Raw genomic sequence first — 26,840 nt, 5'->3', positions numbered from 1 at the left:
GGCGCACAGGTGACCCGGATGTGGCGCAGGTTGTGTTGACATCAGAGCGGCGGCGATCATCATCAGATCATGTTCATATTTCTGCGTTTCTAGCGCGTCGAAGCGGCGCGTCAGTCGTTCTGCGCGCGTCAGGTAAGAGACAGCTGCTGTCGATCACCGGCGGGAAACTCACGCGCTTTATTTAGCATGCTAGCGGCTAGCCGCGCTAACACTCTTCACAAGATCAACATTCACACACACACACACACACACACACACACACACACACACACACACACAGATAGACAGACTGATAGAAACACACGCACACACACACACACACACACACACACACACACACACACACACACACACACACACACACACATACTGTCTGTCTGTCTGTCTATCTATTTGTGTGTGTGTGTGTGTGTGTGTGTGTGTCTGTCTGTCTGTCTGTCTCTGTGTGTGTGTGTGTCTGTGTCTGTCTGTCTGTCTGTCTGTCTGTCTGTGTGTGTGTCTGTGTGTGTGTGTGTCTGTCTATCTCTGTGTGTGTGTGTGTGTGTGTCTGTCTGTCTATCTGTCTCTGTGTGTGTGTGTGTGTGTGTGTGTGTGTGTCTGTGTCTGTCTGTCTGTCTGTCTGTCTATGTGTGTGTCTGTCTATCTGTGTGTGTGTGTGTGTGTGTGTGTCTGTCTGTCTATCTGTCTCTGTGTGTGTTTCTATCAGTCTGTCTGTCTCTGTGTGTGTGTGTGTCTGTGTGTGTGTGTGTGTGTGTGTTGGTGTTGTGCCGATAGCAAATGTCTTTGTCGATAGTCAAGACGATATTAGTCTCATTCTCCTATTAATGTATAAAACTATTATTATTATTAATATTATTTTTAGGTGGCCTATTATTATTGGGCTATCAAATTGCCCTGCTATTTCACCTCAGTGCCGCACTTCACACACACGCGCAAATGAGGATTAAGGCCAAAGTATACTTCGGCCGTCCACACACTGTCCTTCTTACGCCATCATGAGGGCTCGCGGACAGTGGCGCACGCCGTCGTGCAGGCAATTTTTTTTGAGACCGCACAAGTCAAGTTGATGATCCTGCGCATGTGTTGAGCTCGTCCGTCCGCACTCTTCTGCAGCTGAGTGAGTGAGTGAGTGAGTGAGTGAGTGAGTGAGTGAGTGAGTGAGTGAGTGAGTGAGTGAGTGAGTGCTGCGCGAGACGAGACGAGACGAGACGAGACGAGACGAGACGAGACGAGACGAGACGAGACGAGGCGAGGCGAGGCGAGGCGAGACTAGGAAAGTGAAGAAGCCTTTAGGCTTCTCCTCCTCATCGGAAATGTTTTAAAAACGGACTCTAAAACTAAGCCCACATCAAAATTGATCTGCAGGGTGATAATCGTTATTTACAAATTAGGCTATATCAAGAGTGCAAAAACAGACCTCTTTTAGACCTCTTCTTGAACAGCTTCGAGCTATGAATGAACATTGCTGAACCGGCAGCATTTCGGTTTCTTTACAGCACATTAACAAAACACATGGATGCTTATTCTTCATCATTGTTATTATAAAAATCTGCAGTTAATAAGTTATCAGTCTAAAACTGGGCTCTTCATGGGACGCGGTCCGGAGCGCTGTATGACTGATGTAGCTGCCTATCCATTTAATTTAACTTGACTCCAAAAATATGAACTTTCCTGAAAATACTTTTATCTTTAACATGTTTTATCTTTAACACTTTTGATTTTTACCGTGATTTTTAGACTAATAACTTCCGCGTCGATGCGGCAAAGTTGCCACAGTAGGACGTGCGGTGCTGATAGTGATGTATGTCTGCTGAACTAGCTGTTTTAAATATTTGTATATTTAACATGTTAGTTTTTCAGTATGTTTGAAAGTATATTATTTTGGCTATTGGTACTTCCAGGCTCTCTCTCTCTCTCACGCGGTTTAAAATCACGAAATGGTTATGAAATAGCCCATGCACGATAATATCGTGTATCGGTGATCAACACTAGTGTGTGTGTGTGTGTGTGTGTGTGTGTCTCTCAGGTGCAGCAGCTTCTCTCCAGCATCTCCATGTGTGTCTCCTGAGTCTCGGAGTGTGTCGTGTTGTTGTTCTTCTGTTCTGAGCGACCCGAGCTCATCATGGCGAGTAAAGTGGGAGACGACCCGGACAGCCTGATGTCTCTGTGCACCGTCTTCTGCCTGAAGAACCTGCGGAGAACCATGTGCTACAGCGAAGGCGAACGGAACCAGCTGCAGCTGCGGCCCGATGTCTTCCTGCCCGGCGAGATCTGCGACCGGCTCGTCAACGTGTGGGTAGAGCTTAGCTTCCAGCAACATCGTCAGCTCGATCACACAGATGCTGTTTAAACTGAGCTGGGCAATGACATCACTGAATCAATGATGAACTGAGTGTTTACTGTGTTCCTTCTGCATTATTACACACTATTTAATACAGTAAAGCTGCTTCGACACAGTTTGTATTGATGTTACTGAGTCTCCTGGAGGAGTGTGTCGTGTGCTGATGGTGACCTGATGCTTCTGATCCACAGGTACATGGATCTGGTGCACACTGACAGTGACTTCGAGCCGCAGGACGGCTTCTTCCAGCTCTTCAGTGACCCGCGCAGCACCAGACTGACCCGCCTGCAGCTGAGGGAGGATCAGGTGCGAGACCGAGACCTGGAGGCCATCGGGAAACAGGTGAGAAACTCCCGCTGTCCTCCATCACTAGCATTAATCCAAAAAGAATAAATGTATGTGTAAATATACAGTGCCCTCCAAGAGTATTGGAGCAGTAAAGACAAAATTGCTCTGTTGGCTGTGGAGTCAAGACGTTTACAAATATGATTAAAAGATGAATATGAGACAAAACTACAGAATGTCACATTTTATTATTAGCCGTTTCAACACATACATGTTTTACCAAATAAAAAGAACAGCACTTTTAGAGTTCATCCACTCATTGATGTGAGCATAAGTATTGGGACAGTTGAACATAAGGCAGATATAAAAGATGAAAAGCTATTATTTAGTTGCAGATCCCTTGCACACAATCACAGCAGTGAGTCTGTGACCCATAGACATCACCAGACTCTTGCTCTCATCCTTTGAAATACTTTCCCAGCCTTTAATGCAGCCAATCCTAATTGTTGCTTGTTTTGGGGAGTTTCTGCCTTTACTCTCCTCTTCAGCTGCTGAAATTCATGTTCAATCAGATTTAAATCTGGAGATTGACTTGGGCAATCTAACACTTTCCATTTCTTTGCTCTTATAAACTCCTTGACTGAACTGCAGGGTGTTTTGGGTCATTGTCCTGATGCAATATGAAGCACTTCCCAATGAATCTGGTGGCATTTTCTTGAATATTGGTAGGCAAGATGGTTTTGTACCCTTCCAAATTCATTCAGCTACTGTCATCATACATTAAGTCATCAGTAAAGTTGAGAGGGCCTGTTCCAGAGACAGCCATGCATGCCCATGCCATGACACCACCTCCACCATGCTTTACAGATGAGGCTGTATGCTTGGGATCACTGCAGTTCCCTTTATTTCTCCACATTAGTGCTTTCCCATCACTTAGATAAAGGTTCATCTTTGTCTCATCGGTTCATAAACACAGGTCCAAAACTCTTCTGGCTCAGCTTTGTGCTTTTTTGCAAACTCTACTCTTGTCTTTCTATGTTTGGTGCTGGTCAGAGGTTTGCATCTTGCTGTGTAGCATCTGTAATTCTGTGTCAAAGTCTCCTGAGGACAGTAGATTGTCAGAGCATCACCCCAGCTTTCTGGAAGTTGTTGCTGATTTTACAGACACGTCTTTTAGGATTCATTTTCACAGCTTTTATGATTTGTCTGTCATCAGCTACTGTTGTTTTCTCAGCCGATCAGGTCGTTGTTGGTTGCTGGTGTCGCTGGTGGTCTCCAAACTCTTGATTTCTCCATGCCCTTTGTTTTTGCTAGAGCTCTAACTGACTTCCTCTTTTCTTTTAGCATCCAAATTGCTTGCTTTTCTCTCAAAGTCAGCTCCCTCGTCTTCATCCTGGTTTGTGTGTCATCATCGAATGCAAGATTCAGAATACAGAAGTAATGGATATAACTGATACGACACATTCCCTGCTTTTAATATCTGAAGAATTAATGCAACAGGACACAGCTGATCACTTAGAAAGAGCTGTGAGGCAACTGCTCCAATACTTATGCTCTCATCAGATAGAGGGATGAACTCTAAAAGTGCTGTTCTTTTTATTTGGTAAAACATGTAAGTGTTGAAACGGCTAATAATAAAATGTGACATTCTGTAGTTTTGTCTCATATTCATCTTTTAATCATATTTGTAAACGTCTTGACTCCACAGCCAACAGAGCAATTTTCTCTTCACTGTTCCAATACTCTTGGAGGGCACTGTATATTGAGATGTGGGCGCGGCTCTCAAGTGTGTGCAGATCAGCGTGAGCTTAAAAGGACTTAATGATCAAAACATCTGTCCAGTGATGACCTTTCGATTAAATATGAAGCATATGCACAGATGAAATGTTCACTGATCTATAAAATGCGTTTGGACAGTAGGTAGGGTAAAATTTCAGCTCATGCCGAATTTAAATGCTTTCTTATGCAAATACTTTCACTTTCAGCGTTTGTTCTTTATGATTGTGAATCAGACGGCTGATGATCACCTGACCCACATACTTTCACTTTCAGCTCTTGTGTGGTGATACTGAACTGAAATGGTTTCATTCAGAAATAATGAGCCTAGTGTCTCGATAATATCATATATTTACTCTGAAATGGCTAAAATAGAGTTTTAGCCTGTGTACATTTAAAAACAGACGTGAAATACAGTAAAGTTCTAGTTCAGAATAATCAAAGCATGTTTCCACAGAGTTTTTCACTAAATGAAAACGAGGAAAAATCTGTTTTAATCATTTTCCTTCATTATACCAACACAAAGTAATGAACAGAAATACGTAGTAAAGTAGACATAGAAGTAATTACATGTTAAAGCAATATATATATACCATAGCAAACCTCAAACTGCCTGATTTTTTTTTCTTGTTTTGTGGCAAAATGTACATAAATTGCCGTCTAGCTGTATATGTGAAGTTGGATATACAGGTACATCTTGCTTTATTTAAGATATTTTAAACAATAATATGTGTCCCTGCAGCACAAAAGCAGTCATGAGTAACACAGGTATATTTGTAGCAATAGCCAACAATACATTGTATGGATCAAAATTATACATTTCTCTTTTATGACAAAAATCATTAGGATATTAAGATCATGTTCCATCAAGATATTTAGTAAATGTCCTACCGTAAATATATCAAAATGTCATTTTTGATTAGTAATATGCATTGCTAAGAACTTCATTTGAACAACTTTAAAGGAGATTTTCTCAATATTTAGATTTTTTTGCTCCCTCAGATTCCAGATTTTCAAATATTGTCCGATCATAACAAACCATACATCAATGGAAATATGATTTATTCAGCTTCCAGATGATGTATATATCTCAATTTCAATTTGGTTTTGTGGTCCAGGGTCACATGTCATGATTGTTTTTATAAAGCTCTTTTTGACACAATGTGTAACAAATGAAGCGTTGAATGAGTTCTGATTTGATTCGTTGAGCTGGAGCTGGTTTGCTGAAATGAACTTTCTGACAACTTGTCACTCCAAACTAAACTACAGCCAAAGTTTAACCAAAATGGTCTCAAACTCATTTAGATTTAGACCGTCTGCAGTCTCTCCAGATCACAAACTTCTCTTTATTAGTTCGTCTGAACACTCAGCATGTCTGTCCTCCTCTAGAGATGTGTGTGTGTTGTGTGTGCAGGATCTGATGGAGCTTCACCTGACCTACTGTAGCAGTCTGACGGCACGAAGCCTGCGGACGCTCTGCAGCTTCAGACACTCGCTGCTGTCGCTCAGTCTGTTCGGCTGCTCCGGCGTCTTCTTCAGGAAGAGCGGCGCTCCGCTGGCGGCCGCTGAGGACGAGGATGAGGACGAGGAGGATCTGGAGGAGCGTCTGCAGCGGCACACCGTCGACCTGGACTTCAGCTTCCAGGTAGGCTTGCTGCCATAGTCCATGTTTACAGTGTTTTTTTTTTAAGCATTCGTTCTTTTGATTTGTTTCCACAGTATCTGCTGATTTTTACTTTATTTAAACTTTGTGTATTTCATTTAACATCAAGGTGTATGCCGTGCCTCCAAACCTTCAAGTTTTGACGTTGTATTTTTTTGTTGCTTGAATTGAATCTCTCTGAATTGCCGCTAATGATGAACTGCCTTTAACTGAAAATTGAGTGTCCTTTTGCATTATTGACCCACTATTTCCCTATTTAATCTGTAAAGCTGCTTTGACACAATCTGTATTGTTAAAAGCACTGTATAAATAAAAGTGACTTGACTTGGCTAATTTGAAATTGAAAGTAAAATGTGCACGTTACTTGGGAAGTCGTGGCCTAATGGTTAGAGAGTCGGACTCGTAATCCAAAGGTTGTGGGTTCGAGTCTCGGGCCGGCAGGGATTGTAGGTGGGGGGAGTGAATGTCCAGCGCTCTCTCCACCCTCAATACCACGACTGAGGTGCCCTTGAGCAAGACACCGAACCCCCAACTGCTCCCCGGGCGCCGCAGCATAAATGCTGCCCACTGCTCCGGGTGTGTGTTCACGGTGTGTGTGTGTGTGTGTGTGTGTGTGTGCACGTTGGATGGGTTAAATGCAGAGCACGAATTCTGAGTATGGGTCACCATACTTGGCTGAATGTCACTTCACTTCACTTACTTTTACAAGCTATTTAAAAGCAAAGGAAAAGAGGGGAAACTCAAACGATTAACTGGTGTGAAAATGTCCTGACCGTCTCAACACTAGGGCTTCAACCGCTTGCGTCTGCTGAACCTGGGAGGCCTGCCGGCGGAGGTAGATGTGGAGACTCTGCTGCGGCCGCTGCCCGGTCTGACCTCGCTGGACCTGTCGGCTGTCCATCTGCCCCGGCCGGCCTTCCTCACGCAGTGGAGAGAGCGACTGGCGTCTCTGGTGCTGTATAACGTGGAGCTGACGGAGGAGCTGATCCACACGCTGCTGCAGATGAGCAGACTGAGGTCAGCTTTACACTAAAGATCGGAATAAATGCAGTGATTTTAAGAAAGAAAGAAGGCTCTTCTGCTCACTAAGGCTGCATTTATTTAATAAAAAATATAGCAAAAACAGTGAAATATTATTCGTATTTAAAACAGCTGTTTTCTATGTGAATATCTGTTAGACTGTAATTTATTTCTGTGATCTGCAGCTGTATTTTCAGCATCATTACTCCAGTCTTCAGTGTCACATGATCTTCAGAAATCATAATAATATACTGATTTACTGCTCAACAAACATTTCAGATTATTATCAATGTTGAACACAGTTGTGCTGCACAATATTTTTGTGGAAACTGTGATACATTTTGTTTCTCAGGATTCACAGATGAAAAAAAATAGTTCAAAATGTCTATGCTGGCACTTTACATAATTTTAATCCCTCCTAATTTCTGAAGGATCATCTGCCACTGAAGACTGGAGTAAAATTCAGCTTTTACATTTTAACATATATTCACATAGAAAACAGCTGATTTAAATTGCATTAATATTTATACAAACCCGATTCCAAAAAAGTTGGGACACTGTACAAATTGTGAATAAAAACAGAATGCAATGATGTGGAAGTTACAAATTTCAATATTTTATTCAGAATACAACATAGATGACATATCAAATGTTTAAACTGAGAAAATGTATCATTTTAAGGGAAAAATAAGTTTATTTTAAATTTCATGGCATCAACACATCTCAAAAAAGTTGGGACAAGGCCATGTTTACCACTGTGTGGCATCCCCTCTTCTTTTTATAACAGTCTGCAAACGTCTGGGGACTGAGGAGATCTTAATTAGAGTTGCTCAAGTTTAGGAATAGGAATGTTGTCCCATTCTTGTCTAATACAGGCTTCTAGTTGCTCAACTGTCTTAGGTCTTCTTTGTCGCATCTTCCTCTTTATGATGCGCCAAATGTTTTCTATGGGTGAAAGATCTGGACTGCAGGCTGGCCATTTCAGTACCCGCATCCTCCTCCTACGCAGCCATGATGTTGTAATTGATGCAGTATGTGGTCTGGCATTGTCATGTTGGAAAATGCAAGGTCTTCCCTGAAAGAGACAACGTCTGGATGGGAGCATATGTTGTTCTAGAACTTGGATATACCTTTCAGCATTGATGGTGCCTTTCCAGATGTGTAAGCTGCCCATGCCACACGCACTCATGCAACCCCATACCATCAGAGATGCAGGCTTCTGAACTGAGCGCTGATAACAACTTGGGTTGTCCTTGTCCTCTTTAGTCCGGATGACATGGCGTCCCAATTTTCCAAAAAGAACTTCAAATTTTGATTCGTCTGACCACAGAACAGTTTTCCACTTTGCCACAGTCCATTTTAAATAAGCCTTGGCACAGAGAAAACGCCAGCGCTTCTGGATCATGTTTAGATACGGCTTCTTTTTTGACCTATAGAGTTTTAGCCGGCAACAGCGAATGGCACGGTGGATTGTGTTCACCGACAATGTTTTCTGGAAGTATTCCTGAGCCCATGTTGTGATTTCCATTACAGTAGCATTCCTGTATGTGATGCAGTGCCGTCTAAGGGCCCGAAGATCACGGGCATCCAGTATGGTTGCAGTATTGGGGGAATTGGTGATCCTCTTGCCATCTTGACTTCTGAGAGACACTGCCACTCTGAGAGGCTCTTTTTATACCCAATCATGTTGCCAATTGACCTAATAAGTTGCAAATTGGTCCTCCAGCTGTTCCTTATATGTACATTTAACTTTTCCGGCCTCTTATTGCTACCTGTCCCAACTTTTTTGGAATGTGTAGCTCTCATGAAATCCAAAATGAGCCAATATTTGGCATGACATTTCAAAATGTCTCACTTTCAACATTTGATATGTTATCTATATTCTATTGTGAATAAAATATAAGTTTATGAGATTTGTAAATTATTGCATTCCTTTTTTATTCGTAACCCCAGTGTCCCAACTTTTTTGGATCGGGTTTGTACTATTACTGTTTGTTGTATTTTTGATCAAATAAATGCAGGCTTGGTGAGCAGAAGAGAGATTGTAGTTATTCCGAGCGCTTGTCTGGTATTGTATGTGGAACAGAGCAGTGATCAGGTTTCATCTGTTCTGTCTGCAGGCACCTGGATATCTCACGAGAGAATCAGAGAACGTCTAAATTCAAGATGACGAGGAAGACCTTGAGCAGTATCGTTCAGAGTTTGGTCAATCTGGTGTCTCTGGACATCTCTGGACACATCATGCTGGATAACTGCACGGTGCCGGCGTTTGAGGACGCTGTGGGCCGGCCGAGGTGAGGGCACGCGCACACACACACACACACACCCATCACGCACCGTTCCCTCTGTGTTTGTCTGAGCGTGTGTGTTTGTGTTTTACAGCATTGAGCCGTGTAAGAGCAGCATTTACCCGTTTCAGGAACTGAAGAGGCCGCTGCAGTTCTTAGGACTCTACAACACAACGCTCTGCAACGTCACACACATACCTGCGTATAAGGTACTGCACACACACACACATACCTGCGTATAAGGTACTGCACACACACACACATACCTGCGTATAAGGTACTGCTCACACTCTCGCTATTCAATTCAATTCAATTCAGAAAGCTTTATTGGCATGACAAAAACATACATTCTGTATTGCCAAAGCATTAAAACAACATAGAAAGTGATTTAGAATTTCTGAACATTTAGTAAAGTTTAGAGAAAATAATAGTAATAATGAAACTAAATAAAGGCATTATTATATAAACACATGGCTAGATATAACAAAAAAAAAGGCTAATAGTGTTAATAAAATAACATTAATAAAATAAAGAATTATAATAATAAATAAAAGATTATACTATAGACATCATGTAACAACTGAACTTAGAAAACTGAACATGGTATAGATGATATAGATGTGTGTAGCTGTAATGTGTGTGTGTTTGTGCTGTGAGTGAGTGTGTGTTTATTGGCTGTTTGTTTCTCTCTGGCTGTCCCTCAGGAGATGACAAGATGCTACAAATCTTGCAGATATATTACAACATTTGGCTTCTTCGCCAAGAATGAAACTTTTTTGAAACACGAGTTTTTGAGTTGGATTATATGTGTTAAATTGGGGGAATATTTGATTAATTTTGTGGTAGTAGTGGTCTCTGATATCTGTATATTTTGTGCATTCTGTGAGGAAGTGCAGCTCCGTCTCCATCACACACACTCTCTCTCTCTCTCTCTCTCTCTCTCTCTCTCTCTCTCTCTCTCTCTCTCTCTCTCTCTCTCTCTCTCTCTCTCCCTTTCTTTCAATTTAATTCAAATGAGCTTTATTGGCATGACTGTGTAGCATATCACAATGTTGCCAAAGCAATAAGTATATTATACAAACATACAGATTAATAAAAAAAGGGGAAAAATAAACACACATACATGTCCAACTTATCACAATGAAAGAACAGATTAAAAGAATACAGAGAGTAATTGTAAATGGTAAAGAGGGTTCAGCCTTTGTGTCTCAATATCTCTCTCTCACACACGCACACACACACACACGCTCATTCCGGTGCTCTGACTGTATTCGCTGGGTGTTTGCAGGTCACCGGCTCCAAGAACGAGGATCAGATCCTGAACGCTATCGAGATGTACACAGAACAGCGACCCGAGCTGGCCCATCGGGCCATTAACCAGCTGTTCGACATCGCCAGGATTCAGCACTGCAGCCAGCTGCTGCGAGCACTGCAGGTCTCACACACACACACACACACACACACACACACTCACTCACATCTACGCACACACACAGACTCGCATGCAATCACACACTCACAGGGGTTTTCCTGAGCAGCTTCACAATAATAAACAGGAAAATAACGCTAATGTTGCCAAGTTAGTGTCATTATTAATCTCAGTTCAGTTCAAGTTTTTGTCCTCATCTGATGGTACCAAACTACCAAATTTTGCTTAATTGCAACATAATCATTGCAGTCAATATTGTTAACATCAAAAGGTACTTTAAATGTGAAATTAAATCTGCCAGCAGGTGGCAGCAAGTCGCTGTTAATAAGTGAGTCATTGCGATTGAACCGAATCATTTAAACGGTTGATTCATTCAGGAACGAATCTCCGTCAAGCTGCTCAGAGATGCAGAACAGTGCTGTGACTGTGTTTGTTGTCAAAATAGAGCAAAAACAGGCAATATAGTGTCTAAAATGTAAGTCTCTTAATTAACTTCTTGTTTTTTGATCTGTTGTAAAAAATCAATATTACATTTGTAATCATGGTAATTTCTGGAGGAAAAAAACGGCACTCTGTGTGATATTGATTAACTATATGAAATGATATATATATACATTTTCTGTCCCCATATTTAGAATTTTGCGTTCATTCTAAATGCATTTTATTAGAATGAACCATGCAGTGAAAGAACGCACATTAGTCTAGTCACGTAATGTAAGCATGCGCTCTGTAGGTGTTTTGAATGGTTTTTGCAAAATACTTGATTATGTCAAACAATTACGATATTATTGCAGACGATATATTGCACACCCCTAGTGTCAGTGTAGTTAAATCCATAATGTGCAGTGCAGTGCATTCATGTGATCTCTGACCGCGGTGTCCCAGCGCACATGCATGTAACACGCGTGTCTGCTGTGTGTTTGCAGCTGGTGATCACAGCGCTGAAGACTCATAAATATGACAAGAGTATTCAGGTGACGGGCAGCGCCGCTCTGTTTTACCTCACCAACACCGAGTACCGCAGTGACCAGAGCGTCCGTCTGCGCAGACAGGTCATACAGGTGGTGCTCAACGGCATGGAGCATTACCAGGAGGTGACGGTGAGTTCAGCACACACACACACACACACACACACACACACACAGGGCTGTCAAAAAAAAATTGTCAAATGTAAAATAAAAATCTACAGTCGAATGTAACGTTTAGGTGTGCGTCAGACAGCTTTATCGGTGGTGCACGAGATGCGATGACGATGTAAGTGTTGTTGCATTTTAATGCTTTTTTTAGCCTATCCAGCTGCTGCTACGTTGTTAGTTGAAAATATTGTGGAAAAAGGGAACATCAATGCAGAGAAGATGTTGTTTACGTCAAAACTGAAACCAAGCCGTTCAAAGAACACACATTTATCACATTTTCTAGAGGGACATCTATCAGCGTTACACCCGCGTCTCGCACAAGAGAGCCGCATGTTTAGAAAGCATGCAAAATGAATGCAAGTTCAACTTTTAAAAAACTTGTCTCCAGACTTTATGGTCTTTTTTCCCAATCCACTGCATCTCATGTTTTTAAATGAAAAAGTACTCTTTGTGATTGGTTTTCAGTCCTTTGTATTAAACTATACATACATACATGATGTATTGTTTCTAATTGTTTAAGCAACTTGATTATATATGGTTTATAAACATTAATTTAAATATGCACTTTTTTCAAAGATAGTCGTGTTTTATCGAATGTAGATTTGAAGAAACATGCATTAGTAATATTTTGCTCGATGCGCCCTCTTGTGGCCTCAGGAGAGAAGCCAAAAGCTTTATCACCCCTAACTGAAATTAAGCCTTTTAAATTTGAATATCAGGGGCGTAGCCATGGGTGCCCCTGCCACACCTAAAAATAGACGCAGAATTATTTTTATTATTATTATTATCGGCTGAAAAGATGAAGATGCCGACGCTGCACTCGCCATCTCCACAGGAACGTGTCTTGAATAGAGAAATGCACCTTTTCATTCCAGCTGTGTAATTAGATTTTTTTTTTTTTCAACTGGTTCGTTTAATAGATATTTCAGACTTTCTATTGATTTCTTTGTGAAGCAAGTAGCCGGTTCATTGCTGTGACGCGCTCCTAAAGCACAACCTTTTGGTGTTATCGGGAGTGTACATAAATATCTTGCAGATTCTGCAAGTTGAATGTAAACTTATGACTTTTGCAGCAATAAATTGAGATCTGTGCGTGGTGCATTTCTTTTCAAGAGATTTACAGCGTTTGGCGTTATAACCAATCACACGATTCTGTTGATTTTTTAATTGAGTCGTTCAGGTGAGTCTTCTCATCGCTGGAACGCGTGAGTGTTGGTCATAGCGCGTGTTTTTTCCATTGCATACAGCATCACTGATTATAACGAGCTTGTTTAGAGTGCTTACACTCACGCTGATTATTATTTGATAATGTAAATGTTCTTTTCTTGCTGTATAATTTGTTCGTTGTTTGAATAACCGTGGCGGTGTTATAATTAGAAACTTAAAATGTCTTTTTTATGAAACCTGTGATCATCAGGTTAAATACAAATTCAGTCTTATTAAAATATATTGTAACATAAATGGTACTTGACTAAAAGGAGTTTATGACGTGTGTGTAGTTAATGATTAGGCTAGTGGTTTGAGCACATTTGACTAGAAGCTATAGCGCAGTTAAAGAGCTGTTATATGTGATTGTCTTGAGGAGCGAGAAAGCTTCGGAAAATGGCTCATACTAAGAACGAGGATGTGAATGCTTTTACAAGCCGGAATCTAAAATGACAGTAATATGGCGAGAACATTTCACATGAAATTCTGTCAGTGAGGGGAGTTGTAGGGGCGCGCAAGAAAAATACAACCAGAACTATCTGGTCATTGTAATATGCAACTAATTTAATGTTTAGATTTTTTTTTAGATGGCGTGCAATCACAAAAAAAAAGTATCCTGTCCTGTGGATGATCGAGGAGCACAAGAAGAATCTGGAGTTATATCAGCTCAGTCTGTTCTGTAACGTTACGCAGTCTGAGTGTTTTGCACATTAAGTAGCTACGCTACTGTCGAATATTATTTGAATATTGATTATATTTAAGTACAAAATTCGAATTTAGTTTTTCAGCCATTTTGACAGCCCTAACACACACACACACTCACACACACACACACACACACTCGCTCAGACAGAACCCATGAAGGCCGTTCCAAACACCAGGCTCCTGTGATCTTCAGCAGCAGTGCAGGATAAATACGTGTGTGTGTGTGTGTGTGTTCAGGTCCAGAGGAACTGCTGTCTGACGCTCTGTAACTTCAGTATTCCTGAGGAGCTGGAGTTCCAGTATCACAGAGTCAATCTGCTGCTGCTGAAGATCCTGGAGCCGGCGCGTCAGGACGAGTCCATCCAGCGCATCGCCGTCCATCTGTGTAACGCGCTCGTCTGTCAGGTCGACAACGACCACAAAGAAGCCGTCGGCAAGATGGGATTCGTCAAGGTTGTGTGCTCTTCATTGAGCTCTGTGTTTCTGTGATTTTATACCATGAGAAGATGTTCGCTCTGGTTCTGGACAGTCATCTGTAATGTGCTGCATTCAGGAAGCGATGGTTCACTCAAAAATGATCATTCTGTATATTCCCTCATCATTTCTGTCCATCCATTGAAAGTCTTGATAGTCTAGCTTTTCAAGCTTCCAAAAAAGCTTATAATAACATCATAAAGCAATACATATGAATCAAGTAGTTTAATCCAAGTCTTCTGAGGAGAGACAATCGCTTCATATGATGAACATTTAATTTAGGCATTTATTCTCAACACTGAACCAGTGAGGTTTGTTTGAGCTTCTGTTTACTGTATTTGATGTGTTCTGTATATGTGTTCATATGTCTAATACCATCAGCTTTCAAAAGGGGAATAGCATTAGACTGTTAGCATGTAACACATAGCATCTGTGTCCATCTAATGGTTTGACTGGTTCTTGTCACAGACGATGCTGAATCTGATCCAGAAGAAGCTGCTGGACCGAATGGTGAGTCATTACAAGTCAAGTCACCTTTATTTATATAGCGCTTTTAACAATGTAAATTGTGTCAAAGCAACTGCGCAATATCAAAAAAAAGGAAATAGTGTGTCAATAATGTAAAATTAAAAGATAAAAAAAAAGATTTTCAGTTAAAGGCATTTCATTATTGAATTCAGTGATGTCATCATCCAGCTCAGTTCAGTTTAAATAGTGTCTTTGCAATCAGGTCGACGATATCGCTGGAAATGAAGCGATTACAGAAACCGACTCATCGCTGATTCATTACTGAAACCGACTCATCACTGATTCATTACTGAACAGACTCATCACTGATTCATTACTGAAACAGACTCATCACTGATTCATTACTGAAACGGACTCATCACTGATTCATTACTGAAACGGACTCATCACTGATTCATTACTGAAACGGACTCATCACTGATTCATTACTGAAACGGACTCATCACTGATTCATTACTGAAACGGACTCATCACTGATTCATTACTGAAACGGACTCATCACTGATTCATTACTGAAACACTCATCACTGATTCATTACTGAAACACTCATCACTGATTCATTACTGAAACACTCATCACTGATTCATTACTGAAACCGACTCATCACTGATTCATTACTGAACAGACTCATCACTGATTCATTACTGAAACCGACTCATCACTGATTCATTACTGAACAGACTCATCACTGATTCATTACTGAAACGGACTCATCACTGATTCATTACTGAAACGGACTCATCACTGATTCATTACTGAAACGGACTCATCACTGATTCATTACTGAAACACTCATCACTGATTCATTACTGAAACAGACTCATCACTGATTCATTACTGAAACACTCATCACTGATTCATTGCTGAAACCGACTCATCACTGATTCATTACTGAAACCGACTCATCACTGATTCATTACTGAAACAGACTCATCACTGATTCATCACTGAAACAGACTCATCACTGATTCATCACTGAAACACTCATCACTGATTCATTGCTGAAACGGACTCATCACTGATTCATTGCTGAAGCGGACTCATCACTGATTCATTACTGAAACGGACTCATCACTGATTCATTACTGAAACGGACTCATCACTGATTCATTACTGAAACGGACTCATCACTGATTCATTACTGAAGCGGACTCCCTCATCACTGATTCATTACTGAAACAGACTCATCACTGATTCATTACTGAAGCGGACTCCCTCATCACTGATTCATTACTGAAACAGACTCATCACTGATTCATTACTGAAGCGGACTCATCACTGATTCATTACTGAAGCGGACTCATCACTGATTCATTACTGAAACGGACTCATCACTGATTCATTACTGAAGCGGACTCCCTCATCACTGATTCATTACTGAAACAGACTCATCACTGATTCATTACTGAAGCGGACTCATCACTGATTCATTACTGAAACGGACTCATCACTGATTCATTACTGAAACGGACTCATCACTGATTCATTACTGAAACGGACTCATCACTGATTCATTACTGAAACGGACTCATCACTGATTCATTACTGAAACAGACTCATCACTGATTCATTACTGAAACAGACTCATCACTGATTCATTACTGAAGCGGACTCCCTCATCACTGATTCATTACTGAAGCGGACTCCCTCATCACTGATTCATTACTGAAGCGGACTCCCTCATCACTGATTCATTACTGAAGCGGACTCATCACTGATTCATTACTGAAGCGGACTCATCACTGATTCATTACTGAAGCGGACTCATCACTGATTCATTACTGAAGCGGACTCATCACTGATTCATTACTGAAACAGACTCATCACTGATTCATTACTGAAGCGGACTCCCTCATCACTGATTCATTACTGAAACGGACTCATCACTGATTCATTACTGAAACAGACTCATCACTGATTCATTACTGAAGCGGACTCCCTCATCACTGATTCATTACTGAAACGGACTCATCACTGATTCATTACTGAAACGGACTCATCACTGATTCATTACTGAAACGGACTCATCACTGATTCATTACTGAAACGGACTCATCACTGATTCATTACTGAAACGGACTCATCACTGATTCATTACTGAAACAGACTCATCACTGATTCATTACTGAAACAGACTCATCACTGATTCATTACTGAAACAGACTCATCACTGATTCATTACTGAAACAGACTCATCACTGATTCATTACTGAAACAGACTCATCACTGATTCATTACTGAAGCGGACTCCCTCGTCACTGATTCATTACTGAAACAGACTCATCACTGATTCATTACTGAAGCGGACTCCCTCATCACTGATTCATTACTGAAACAGACTCATCACTGATTCATTACTGAAGCGGACTCCCTCATCACTGATTCATTACTGAAACGGACTCATCACTGATTCATTACTGAAACGGACTCATCACTGATTCATTACTGAAACGGACTCATCACTGATTCATTACTGAAACGGACTCATCACTGATTCATTACTGAAACGGACTCATCACTGATTCATTACTGAAGCGGACTCCCTCATCACTGATTCATTACTGAAGCGGACTCCCTCATCACTGATTCATTACTGAAACAGACTCATCACTGATTCATTACTGAAGCGGACTCCCTCATCACTGATTCATTACTGAAACAGACTCATCACTGATTCATTACTGAAGCGGACTCCCTCATCACTGATTCATTACTGAAGCGGACTCCCTCATCACTGATTCATTACTGAAGCGGACTCATCACTGATTCATTACTGAAGCGGACTCATCACTGATTCATTACTGAAGCGGACTCATCATGGATGAATCCGTGATGAGTCCGCTTCAGTAATGAACTGTGCTAGTGTTATTTCAGTATCCCTGATATACTTTTATAGTTTTGTTAATATTTTCATTTTTTATTTTAATTTTCATTTTAATTTACGTTTCAGTAGTTTTGTTGTGTGTTTTTGTAGTTTTGATTAGTTTTTCAGTTATTTTGCGCTTCAGCTTTAAATAAAATGAATATGAGAAATGTTGCCTTGGACATAAAATAAGTACGTTTATTTTTATTTAATTTCAGGTCATTTTATTTAAAGTTATAAAAAATTTAATTTTTTTTATTTCTAATTGAATTTGTTAGTTTTTATTACAAGTCATAAAAACTTTTTTTTTGTATGTATTTTATCTCATTTGTTTTTTAAGTAATGTAAGTAAGTAATGTTTTGTAATGTATGTGATTCTGCTAATGGGAATGTGTTTTTCTGGTTTTAGTCAGAGTTAACTGTGGTGTGTGTGTTAAGTGTGATCAGGTGATGGAGTTCTCTTGGAGCGCGCTCTGGAACATCACAGACGAGACGCCTGATAACTGTCAGATGTTCCTGGAGTGTAACGGCATGAATCTCTTCCTGGATTGTCTGAAGGTCCGTTCATCACAGTTTCAGTGTATATTGTATTCGGCCGTTCCAAACGCAGCCTGAATAATGAATGATTGTCAGCAGAAGCTCTGCTCGTCCCTCATGCGTTTGGTTTCTGCTCTCCTGCAGGAGTTTCCTGATAAGCAGGAGCTGCACCGTAACATGCTGGGGCTTCTGGGTAACGTGGCCGAGGTGAAGGCGCTGAGGCCGCAGCTGTTGACCAGACAGTTCATCACGGTGTTCAGGTGTGAAAGTGCTTCTCTGCACCTCATTGGCTCGGTGTTTGCTGTTTGAGTGTCTAACGCTGCGGCTCTCTCGCAGTGAGCTGCTGGACAGTAAGGCGGACGGCATCGAGGTGTCCTATAACGCCTGCGGGGTCCTGTCGCACATCATGTTCGACGGCTCGGAGGTCTGGACCATGGAGGAGCCCAAGAGGTCACACGTCATGGACAAAATGTGGGCGGCCATTCAGAGCTGGGACGTCAACTCACGACGCAACATCAACTACAGGCACGTCAGCGTCCATAGTAGGGTTGGGAATCTGAAATCAATGCCAATTCCAGAATCTAATACTTAAGGTCAGGAATCGGGTACTTGTTGTAAAATGTTATTTTCAGTTCCACCTATCAATTCATGTGTGCGTATCTTTTATTTTTAGCTGGCGAAAAGGAGCTGTTAATCACATTGTTCGGTCAGTTTAAGTGATTAACAGCGTGCATCAGTTGCTTTTATTACATTTTGAAAACAGCAATTTCCAGGCCTGGGGGAAAAAAAAAAACTAACAAATAATGAAATTTTATTTCACAAATCTCTGTAATAGTTATAATTAATCATGTCCAGAATTTTGTGGGGGATTGTGTGTATATTTCATAGTTTTACTCATCCCCGCAGCTTTCAAGTTTATAATGAGGGAAATTTATTCAAGACAGCAAGTAGGTTATACGAGTAAATAAATCCACACAAACTAGCAGATTAAATCAGTCATTTGAAAACAGTGTGAGTGATTCAGCTGGAGCGTGTCTTCTCTCTTTCACTCTCTCCAAGCGGCTTCACATCAGCTGCACACCGATCCAAGACTTTCGCTCGCACTTCGGGACAGTTGACACAATTGTAACTTGCTTAATCGGGTCATTGTGGCATCGTCACAAAAAATGTATAATTTGCACTCTTTTAAGGCAATCGGTACTCGCGCGCTCCAGAGGCTGTTTCAAGGCTCTCAGTCACATCCAAAGCCACCTATAGCGAGTATCATATGGAGTTATTTCACGTAGTTTGTTGTCGAACTTAAGTGGCCAAACACACACAAAATTACACAAAAATGGCCGTCCTGGCGAGTATCCAGGTTTTTTATTAAGTAAATGTGAACAGTTAAAAAAACCCCAGTTATGTTTACACAAATGCAGAGGCCTGTGCGACGGACATGAGGAAGTGTGGAGTGAACGCATCATCTGTGTCAGAAGGTTATGATTGGCCCGGAGTAGAGTCTTACGTCAGCGCGTTCTGAACGCATACGTGCTCATACCGGTCATTTTCCTTCTGCGTTCACACACAGCAGAATTAACTTCTCATACCGTAAACTGCTGGAATGAATTTACCGGTATTTTTGAAAAGTCCTGTTCACACATGATCTCTTTACGGCAATTTACCGGTAATGTCTGTATGTGTGAAAGGGCTTATTGAATCATTCCATCAGATTTTTAGTTGTCTAATATTTTTTCTTGAGAATTATGAGAGAACTACCACCTCCATTTAAAAAAAAATAAATAAATAAATAAATAATTTTTATCCAGAATCGTGTGACTCCGTTTTGCTCGCAAGCAGCTTTTAATCGAGTCCAGTTTTTATGTAGCCGGCTGATTTTTATTCATGGTATAAAATCAGCAGCAATTAAATGTTTTGCAAAAAGAGACACACAATAAATATGTTTGATATCTAAATGTTTGACCACATTGGAATCAATAAGAATCAGAATCAGGATTGGAATTGATCATTCAAACGATACCCAACCCTAGTCAATAGGGACATTTTGTTTTGTGTTAATTTGCTAGTATTTTTCTGTTCATAAATGTCTTTTACGCTAGGTACAAATATAGTGACACTCCGAACCTCCGGGGCAAAAACATCCAATAAAATGCCATATTGTGTTTTGAACGTACCATGTTGACATAAGATCATGCTTTCTTTGTTAATAGGCTTCCATTCTGTTGACAAGGCTTCACAAATGTTTTAATTTGTACTATTTTGGTTTGGTGTTTGGCCTATGGACCAAATACTTGATTTCTTCTGTTTTCTGCTTCTGCTAAAAAATATTTAATTGAAATTATGTAATTGTTGGTATGTATATCAGGGTTTGTGTGATCTTATAGTGCACAAGAAATAATAATTCATCAATTAATTTTGTTTCTAATCCCTGATTTATCCCAGACTGTAATAATCCAGAACAAACTTCTGTGTAGTATTTAGTAAATGGAAAATTACTTAGAATGTTTTTCAGTTTTTTCATGAAAACACAACAGGGGCATTATGTAAACAAACAGGCACTTACAGCGTTAAAATCCTGAAAATTAATGACATTTTGGTAGGTATGATCAGAACTGATGTTGGTTAAAAAAATCTATGTAAGTGGAAGTGGAAAAATATTTATATATTAATGTATAATATTTTTATGCCTGTTCTAAGGACCTCTGTGTAAATTTTTATTTTAAATTGACACACAAGGGTTAACATCATCATTGATTCCATTGATTAAATGATCTTAATGAAAGACAGGTTTTTCTTAAATGGCTGAGAAACTAGTTAAACTAGTCTGTCCATCTCTCTCTCTCTCTCTCTGTGGTCCGTCTGCAGGTCATTCGAGCCCATCCTGCGTCTCCTCCCTCAGAGCTGCGCTCCGGTCAGTCAGCACTGGGCCACGTGGGCGCTTTATAACCTGGTATCTGTTTACCGTGAGTATTTTACTGTGAAACGTTCTCATCTGATCAGATTTCACCCCAAAATAATGTCATTCTCAGTGTAACACCGTATGAAAATCCTCCTGTCTGTATCATTGAAGTCAGAGTCAATAAGTATGACTGTGTGGTGTAAATACACCCAAAATCATCATTCTGTCATCATTCTCTCTCTCATGTCGTTCCAAACCTGTATGAGTTCCTTTCTTCTGTTGAACACAAAAGATATTTTAAAGAATGTATGTAAACATAGTTTTTGTCCCCATACTATGGAAGTCAATGGCTACAGTCAACTGTTTGGTTACACAGTACACACATTCCTCAAAAAGTCTTCTTTTGTGTTCAACAGAAGAAAGGAACTCATACAGGTTTGGAACGACATGAGAGAGAGAATGATGACAGAATGATGATTTTGGGTGTATTTACACCACACAGTCATACTTATTGACTCTGACTTTAATGATACAGAGAGGAGGATTTTCATTTTTGGGTGAACTATTCCTTTAATTTCTGAGTTTAATATTGACTGTTTTTCAATTTGAGGGATCTAAAGCTCTTCATGATGACACAAACACATTCTTATTCTCATTAAATTGAGTTCAAACGGGCTTCATTCTCCTTCTCTCTTTCCCTGTGGTCTGGTCCTGTAGCGAGTAAATACTGCCCTCTGTTGATAAAGGAGGGCGGCGTCATTCTGCTGCAGAAAGTTCTGGAGCTGGAGTCCTCTCATCAGGAGACCAAGGACATGGCACGGTAACAACACACACACACACACACACACACACACACACACACACTCTCTCTCTCACACACACACTCACACACACACACACACACACACACACACACACACTCACAGGCTCTTTCTCAATATGCGTTCTTCAGTGATCTTGCGTCCTTGTGTTCTCGTTCTATGTCATCATCAATCGTCGAAGTTCAGTTCCAATTCTCAAGAACGCAAGTACAGAGGACGCATGAAAGTGCCCGGATGTGTTCTTGAAATCGAGGATGCATCGAGTGTAGACTTGAGAGAATCGAACCGTTTGAAATCCCAGAAGATGCTGCGGGCGGCCGGTGTACGGAAGCCTGTAAGCTTTAAACTCGCTCTCGCAAGTACAACCCGAATTCCTGAATTTTGGGACATTATTTAAATTAGAATAAAATGAAAACTAAAAGACTTTCAAATCACATGAGCCAATATTTTATTCACAATAGAACACAGATAACATAACAAATGCTTAAACTGAGAAATTGTACAGTTTTATGCACAAAATTAGCTCATTTCAAATTTGATGCTGGCTGAAAAAGCAAGTAATTTTGAAAAGATTCAGCTGGGAGAATATCTAGCAACTAATTAAGTTAAATGACATCAGGTGTGTAACATGATTAGCTATAAAAGGGATGTCTTAGAGAGGCAGAGGCTCTCCGAGGCCGAAGGGACAAGGGACAAGGCCGAAGACCTTTGTTGGATGCCCATGGTCTTCGGGCCCTCAGACGACACTGCATCACTCATCGGCATGATTCTGTCATTGATAGTACTAAATGGGCCCAGGAATACTTCCAGAAACCACTGTCGGTAAACACAATCCGCCGTGCCATCTGCAGTTTAGGGCTGCAGCGAGTCGTCGACGTCATCGATTAAGTCGATTATGAAAATATTAGATTAGATTAGATTCAACTTTATTGCCACTGTGCAGAGTACAAGTACAGAGCCGATGAAATGCAGTTAGCATCTAACCAGAAGTACAAATAACAAAGTATATAAATAAATATAAAAAATGTGTATATACATTAAGTTTTATGACGCATAGTGCAAGTTATGAGGTGGAGGGGGAGAGACTAGTTCAGTGCAAATGATTGTACATACAGCTTAGAATACGTTGATTAGCATGGAATGCGTCGCACCTTAAGTCACACCCATTGCAGCCTGCAGTTATTCCTACTTAGGACTGTTTTTCTGCCATGTTTAACACAAAACAAGACTCTAGAGCAGAAGGTAAAGGCTAGTATGGCAATATCACTTCATAGAGCTGCGTTCATAGTGCATTATTATTATACGACAGTCAGAACCATATATATATATATATATATATATATATATATATATATATATATAGCCGAACTGACGCCTTTACATCGTCAGGATTCATTGTCAAAGCTGCGCTGAATGAATGGAACAGCACAGGATATTGAGTTGCCTGTAGAATCACGGCGGGTTTAATTAAGAGAAATGATTCGCGTTCATCTTAAGATCCACTGGAGCTGCCGTCAGTGCCGTGGGTGTGATCGAGCGAGCTCTCAGACGCGCTCTCTGCACTCGCTAACAAAGCATTTAAAGTCGTTGTTAGCCGTTTAACTGTGCGTTGGATTGGACAAGCCTGGGCTCCTTTATTAAAAACAGGCTGTCAACTGTGATATAACTTCCCAGTGTTATGACACCATTTTTGATTCTGTCGCTAGTGTCCTGAATGCGGTTGTGATTTCAGCTGTTCATTCATACAGAGATGTATTCAAGCAGATGCTTTAATCTGCTGAATAAATAAAACATTTCAAGTCTGTCACCTGTAAGCAATGCTGTCAGTCCCAAACAGCAACTGTGAATCCAGCCATAATGAGCATTTCTATTGATTCACTGCCGTGTCATTTTCTTTCTTTCTTGTTATTGTTTTTCTTTCTTGCTGCTTTTTTTTTTTCTTTTTTGTAATTATTTAATGCTATTATTTTTCTTTCAAATTTTTATTTATTATTTTCTTTTTCATTTTTATTAATTATTTATTATTATTATTATTATTATTATTTATTTTTCTTTCTTGTTGTTTTTCTTTGTTGTTGTTTTCTTTTTTTGTTGTTGTTTATTTTTGTAAAGTATTATTTATGAGAATGTTTGAATAAAATATAAAGATTAATAGCAGAAGTTACTGTTATTATTTATTAATAGTTTAACTAAAGAATTCATCAACTGATAAGAAAATATTAAATAGATGAATTGAAAAATAATCGATAGATTAGTCGACAATAATAATTGTTAGCTGCAGCCCTGATGCCAACTAAAGCTCTATCATGTAAAAAGGAAGCATGTGAGCATGGTCCAGAAGCGCCGTCGTGTCCTGTGGGCCAAGGGATGTGGGTCATTCTCATAAGAGTGCGTTCTCTGTCCTCACGTCCTTCCGAGTTTGTTCTTCCAAGGAAGCTTGGCAAGACCGCTCTCCACGAGAACACAAGTCCGTTCTCTGCGTTCTTGGAATTGAGAAACACACACACACACACACACACACACACTCTCTCTCTCCAGTTTCATCTGAGTCTGTTTGTTAAACTGGTTCATGATTCCATTAACGATTCTTTTGAGGAAGAACTTCCAACCAATAACTGATCTGAACTATAAACTGAACAAACATACTAGATCAGAGCAATTTTTTATTTATTTTACTGTTTTAACCCTGTAAAGCCTGATATTTGAAATAATAGTCAGAAATGATTTTTTTTTATGGCTCATATAGTCTGATACAGTGAGAATATTGAAGGATCAATATTCAAAGACTCAAACTGAGCAAAAATATGAATTTGATGCTGATGTTTATGATGAGATTCTGAAGCTTGTAATGTAAATCAGTGAGATGTTTATAACAGTGCAGCAGATACTGACATAAAATGATCTAAATATCAGCGGTCGCTCCGTATCTCCAGTAATATATGTAGTATATGTCTCAGTAAGATGAGATGTAAATGATCCAAACATATAATGCAAATAAACGCTCCTCAGAAGATGTGAGATGAAGATCATTCCTCCGCTGAGGAACAGAGAAAGTAAAGCTTCAGGAAACAAACGCTCCTCAAAAGATCCTGATGATCAGATTTGAGACGCACTGATTTATCTAGAAAATGATTGATGGAGAATCAAGTAAAGCTGAGCTGCTTCAGTCCAGTAAGAGTTCATCTGGAGATATGACTGCAGTTATTCTGACCTTTACTTGATCAAAATCAGTCAAGATTTGACACTGAAGCAGCCGCTGAACAATTACACTAGAAGAGCTTTTCCTGGATAAAACACTAAACTATCAACCAGAGACAGAAGACATGAGGAGATTGAGTGAAACCGCTTTAACAGCAGAGTTTGATCATTTTGTAGAGCTTTAGAAATGCATACAGTAGCTATAGTTGAAGTTTTGGTAATGACTTTACACAAAGTACACAGTAATTATTACTCAATATCACACTGAAAAAACACAAAGAGTGGAATAAGTTCTCATAACCCACTGCATCATGAATGACTGATTCGTGAGTCGTTTGAGCAGTTCATTCAAAAGAGTCATTCATGAATCAAATCATGCTGAAGGTCTGTTTTTTGTGTATCTCATGTCATATAATAACTCTGTTTTAAACAGAAGCAGTTCTGGATTGATCTGACGTGTTGTGTGTGTGTGTGTGTGTGTGCAGTGAAGTGATGGAGCATTGCGAGAACTTCAAGGAGGATCCGATGGACACCAGCAGTTAAAGGTTGTGACGGACACCAGCGCCGGACGTCTCTCTGCGTGATGTTCCTCACTGGCACTGACGGCACAGAAAGGAGGACGTTTCACTGCTCTCCTAAAACACACGTCTGTCACGTCACACTACAGTGAGCTCACGAGTGTGTGTGTGTGTGTGTGTGTGTGTCGGGCTCGTTTCTGTGTTGCACATGGACAGCAGTGAGAGCTGCGTTATTCTAGGGGTGTTTTTCTCTGTTTTTATTTGTAAATGATGACATGCCCGAACGAATGTGTGTGTGTAAGGACATTCTGCTCGTGTCTTTATAAGGAACAACCGTGATTATTTGTCTGAGGCAGAGCGATGGACATATAAGCTTGACTGAATCTTCTCAAGGGTCCATGATGGATCCTGAGGGAACCGGTTCCTCTGTTTGCGTTGGAAGGAAGTTCTCGTCTGGATGTTTTAATGGCGTCACTGTAAACACTCCCAGTTGGAAATCTCTCGAGGTCCCGGCGGAGGATTCAATCACACATTAAAGCGATTCTCTTTTGGGGAGCTCATCATTCTTCTTATGTTGTATTTTTAATCATATTCACTTTTTATTTGCAATCTCATGCTGAACGTGATCGACTGGCAGCGGGATCAGATCTTTATCTCCTGGAACAACGATGATGATGATGATGGTTTATCAGACAAGCTTTGATCTGCGTTTCCTGCAGGTTTGTGCTGTTTATCGTGGCGCATGGTTTTCTACACGACTCTGAACTGCAATAAAACCATGATGTACTGAAGTAAGATGTCCACACAACACTGGGTGTAAAGAGAGATTATTAATAATAATAATAGTTGTCCAACACTCTGTTCCAGTCGTTATTTCTCAGCGACGGTGATGATTGTGATTCTATTATCTCCGCTCATCAGGTGTGTTTTTAAACCAGTGAACCGCCTGTGTATGAGAGGATCTTTACAGACTCCTGGTGTGGGAACAGCTTGAGATGTTTTCATATTTAAATATCTGTGCTTTGTCTGCTGTTGAAAGATCTTTCTTTGTAAAAGAGGCCTGTTATTCACTAATACAGAATTTAACAATCAATCTTAGGATGTTTCTTAACTCTTTTAACAATATCATCAAATACAGAATATTATGAAACTCCG

General features: G+C 40.2%; 1 protein-coding gene across 2 annotated transcripts; it reads left to right on the top strand.

Annotated features, from left to right (window-relative positions):
- On the top strand, positions 1 to 26,840 carry LOC306856098 (protein zer-1 homolog). 2 transcript variants are annotated; one of them, XM_079395120.1, is made up of 17 exons: positions 1 to 132; positions 2,027 to 2,292; positions 2,533 to 2,683; positions 5,817 to 6,047; positions 6,853 to 7,082; positions 9,206 to 9,379; positions 9,468 to 9,582; positions 10,662 to 10,808; positions 11,729 to 11,902; positions 14,087 to 14,302; positions 14,792 to 14,833; positions 18,154 to 18,273; positions 18,397 to 18,512; positions 18,589 to 18,777; positions 21,115 to 21,212; positions 21,866 to 21,968; positions 25,653 to 26,840. In XM_079395120.1, exons 2-17 carry the CDS (start codon positions 2,123 to 2,125, stop codon positions 25,708 to 25,710), a joined length of 2,334 nt encoding a protein of 777 aa, XP_079251246.1. In that variant the 5' UTR covers positions 1 to 132; positions 2,027 to 2,122; the 3' UTR covers positions 25,711 to 26,840. The 2 variants fall into 2 exon arrangements, with proteins under 2 accessions (XP_079251246.1, XP_079251247.1); XM_079395121.1 differs by having other exon boundaries at positions 18,163 to 18,273; positions 25,653 to 26,777.

Source organism: Barbus barbus, assembly GCF_936440315.1.
Source record: "Barbus barbus genome assembly, chromosome: 36".
Classification (NCBI taxonomy): domain Eukaryota; kingdom Metazoa; phylum Chordata; class Actinopteri; order Cypriniformes; family Cyprinidae; genus Barbus; species Barbus barbus.
The sequence above is the reverse complement of the archived record's forward strand: the minus strand, read 5'-3'. Positions and strand labels throughout refer to the sequence as shown.

Bases quoted from the DNA above. Each gene is read 5' to 3' on its own strand.
- LOC306856098 (XM_079395120.1), top strand. From the start codon at position 2,123: ATGGCGAGTAAAGTGGGAGACGACCCGGACAGCCTGATGTCTCTGTGC. The intron at 9,380-9,467 runs GTGAGGGCACGC...TGTGTTTTACAG, and splicing joins GACGCTGTGGGCCGGCCGAG to CATTGAGCCGTGTAAGAGCA. The intron at 14,834-18,153 runs GTGAGTCATTAC...GTGTGTGTTAAG, and splicing joins AGAAGCTGCTGGACCGAATG to TGTGATCAGGTGATGGAGTT.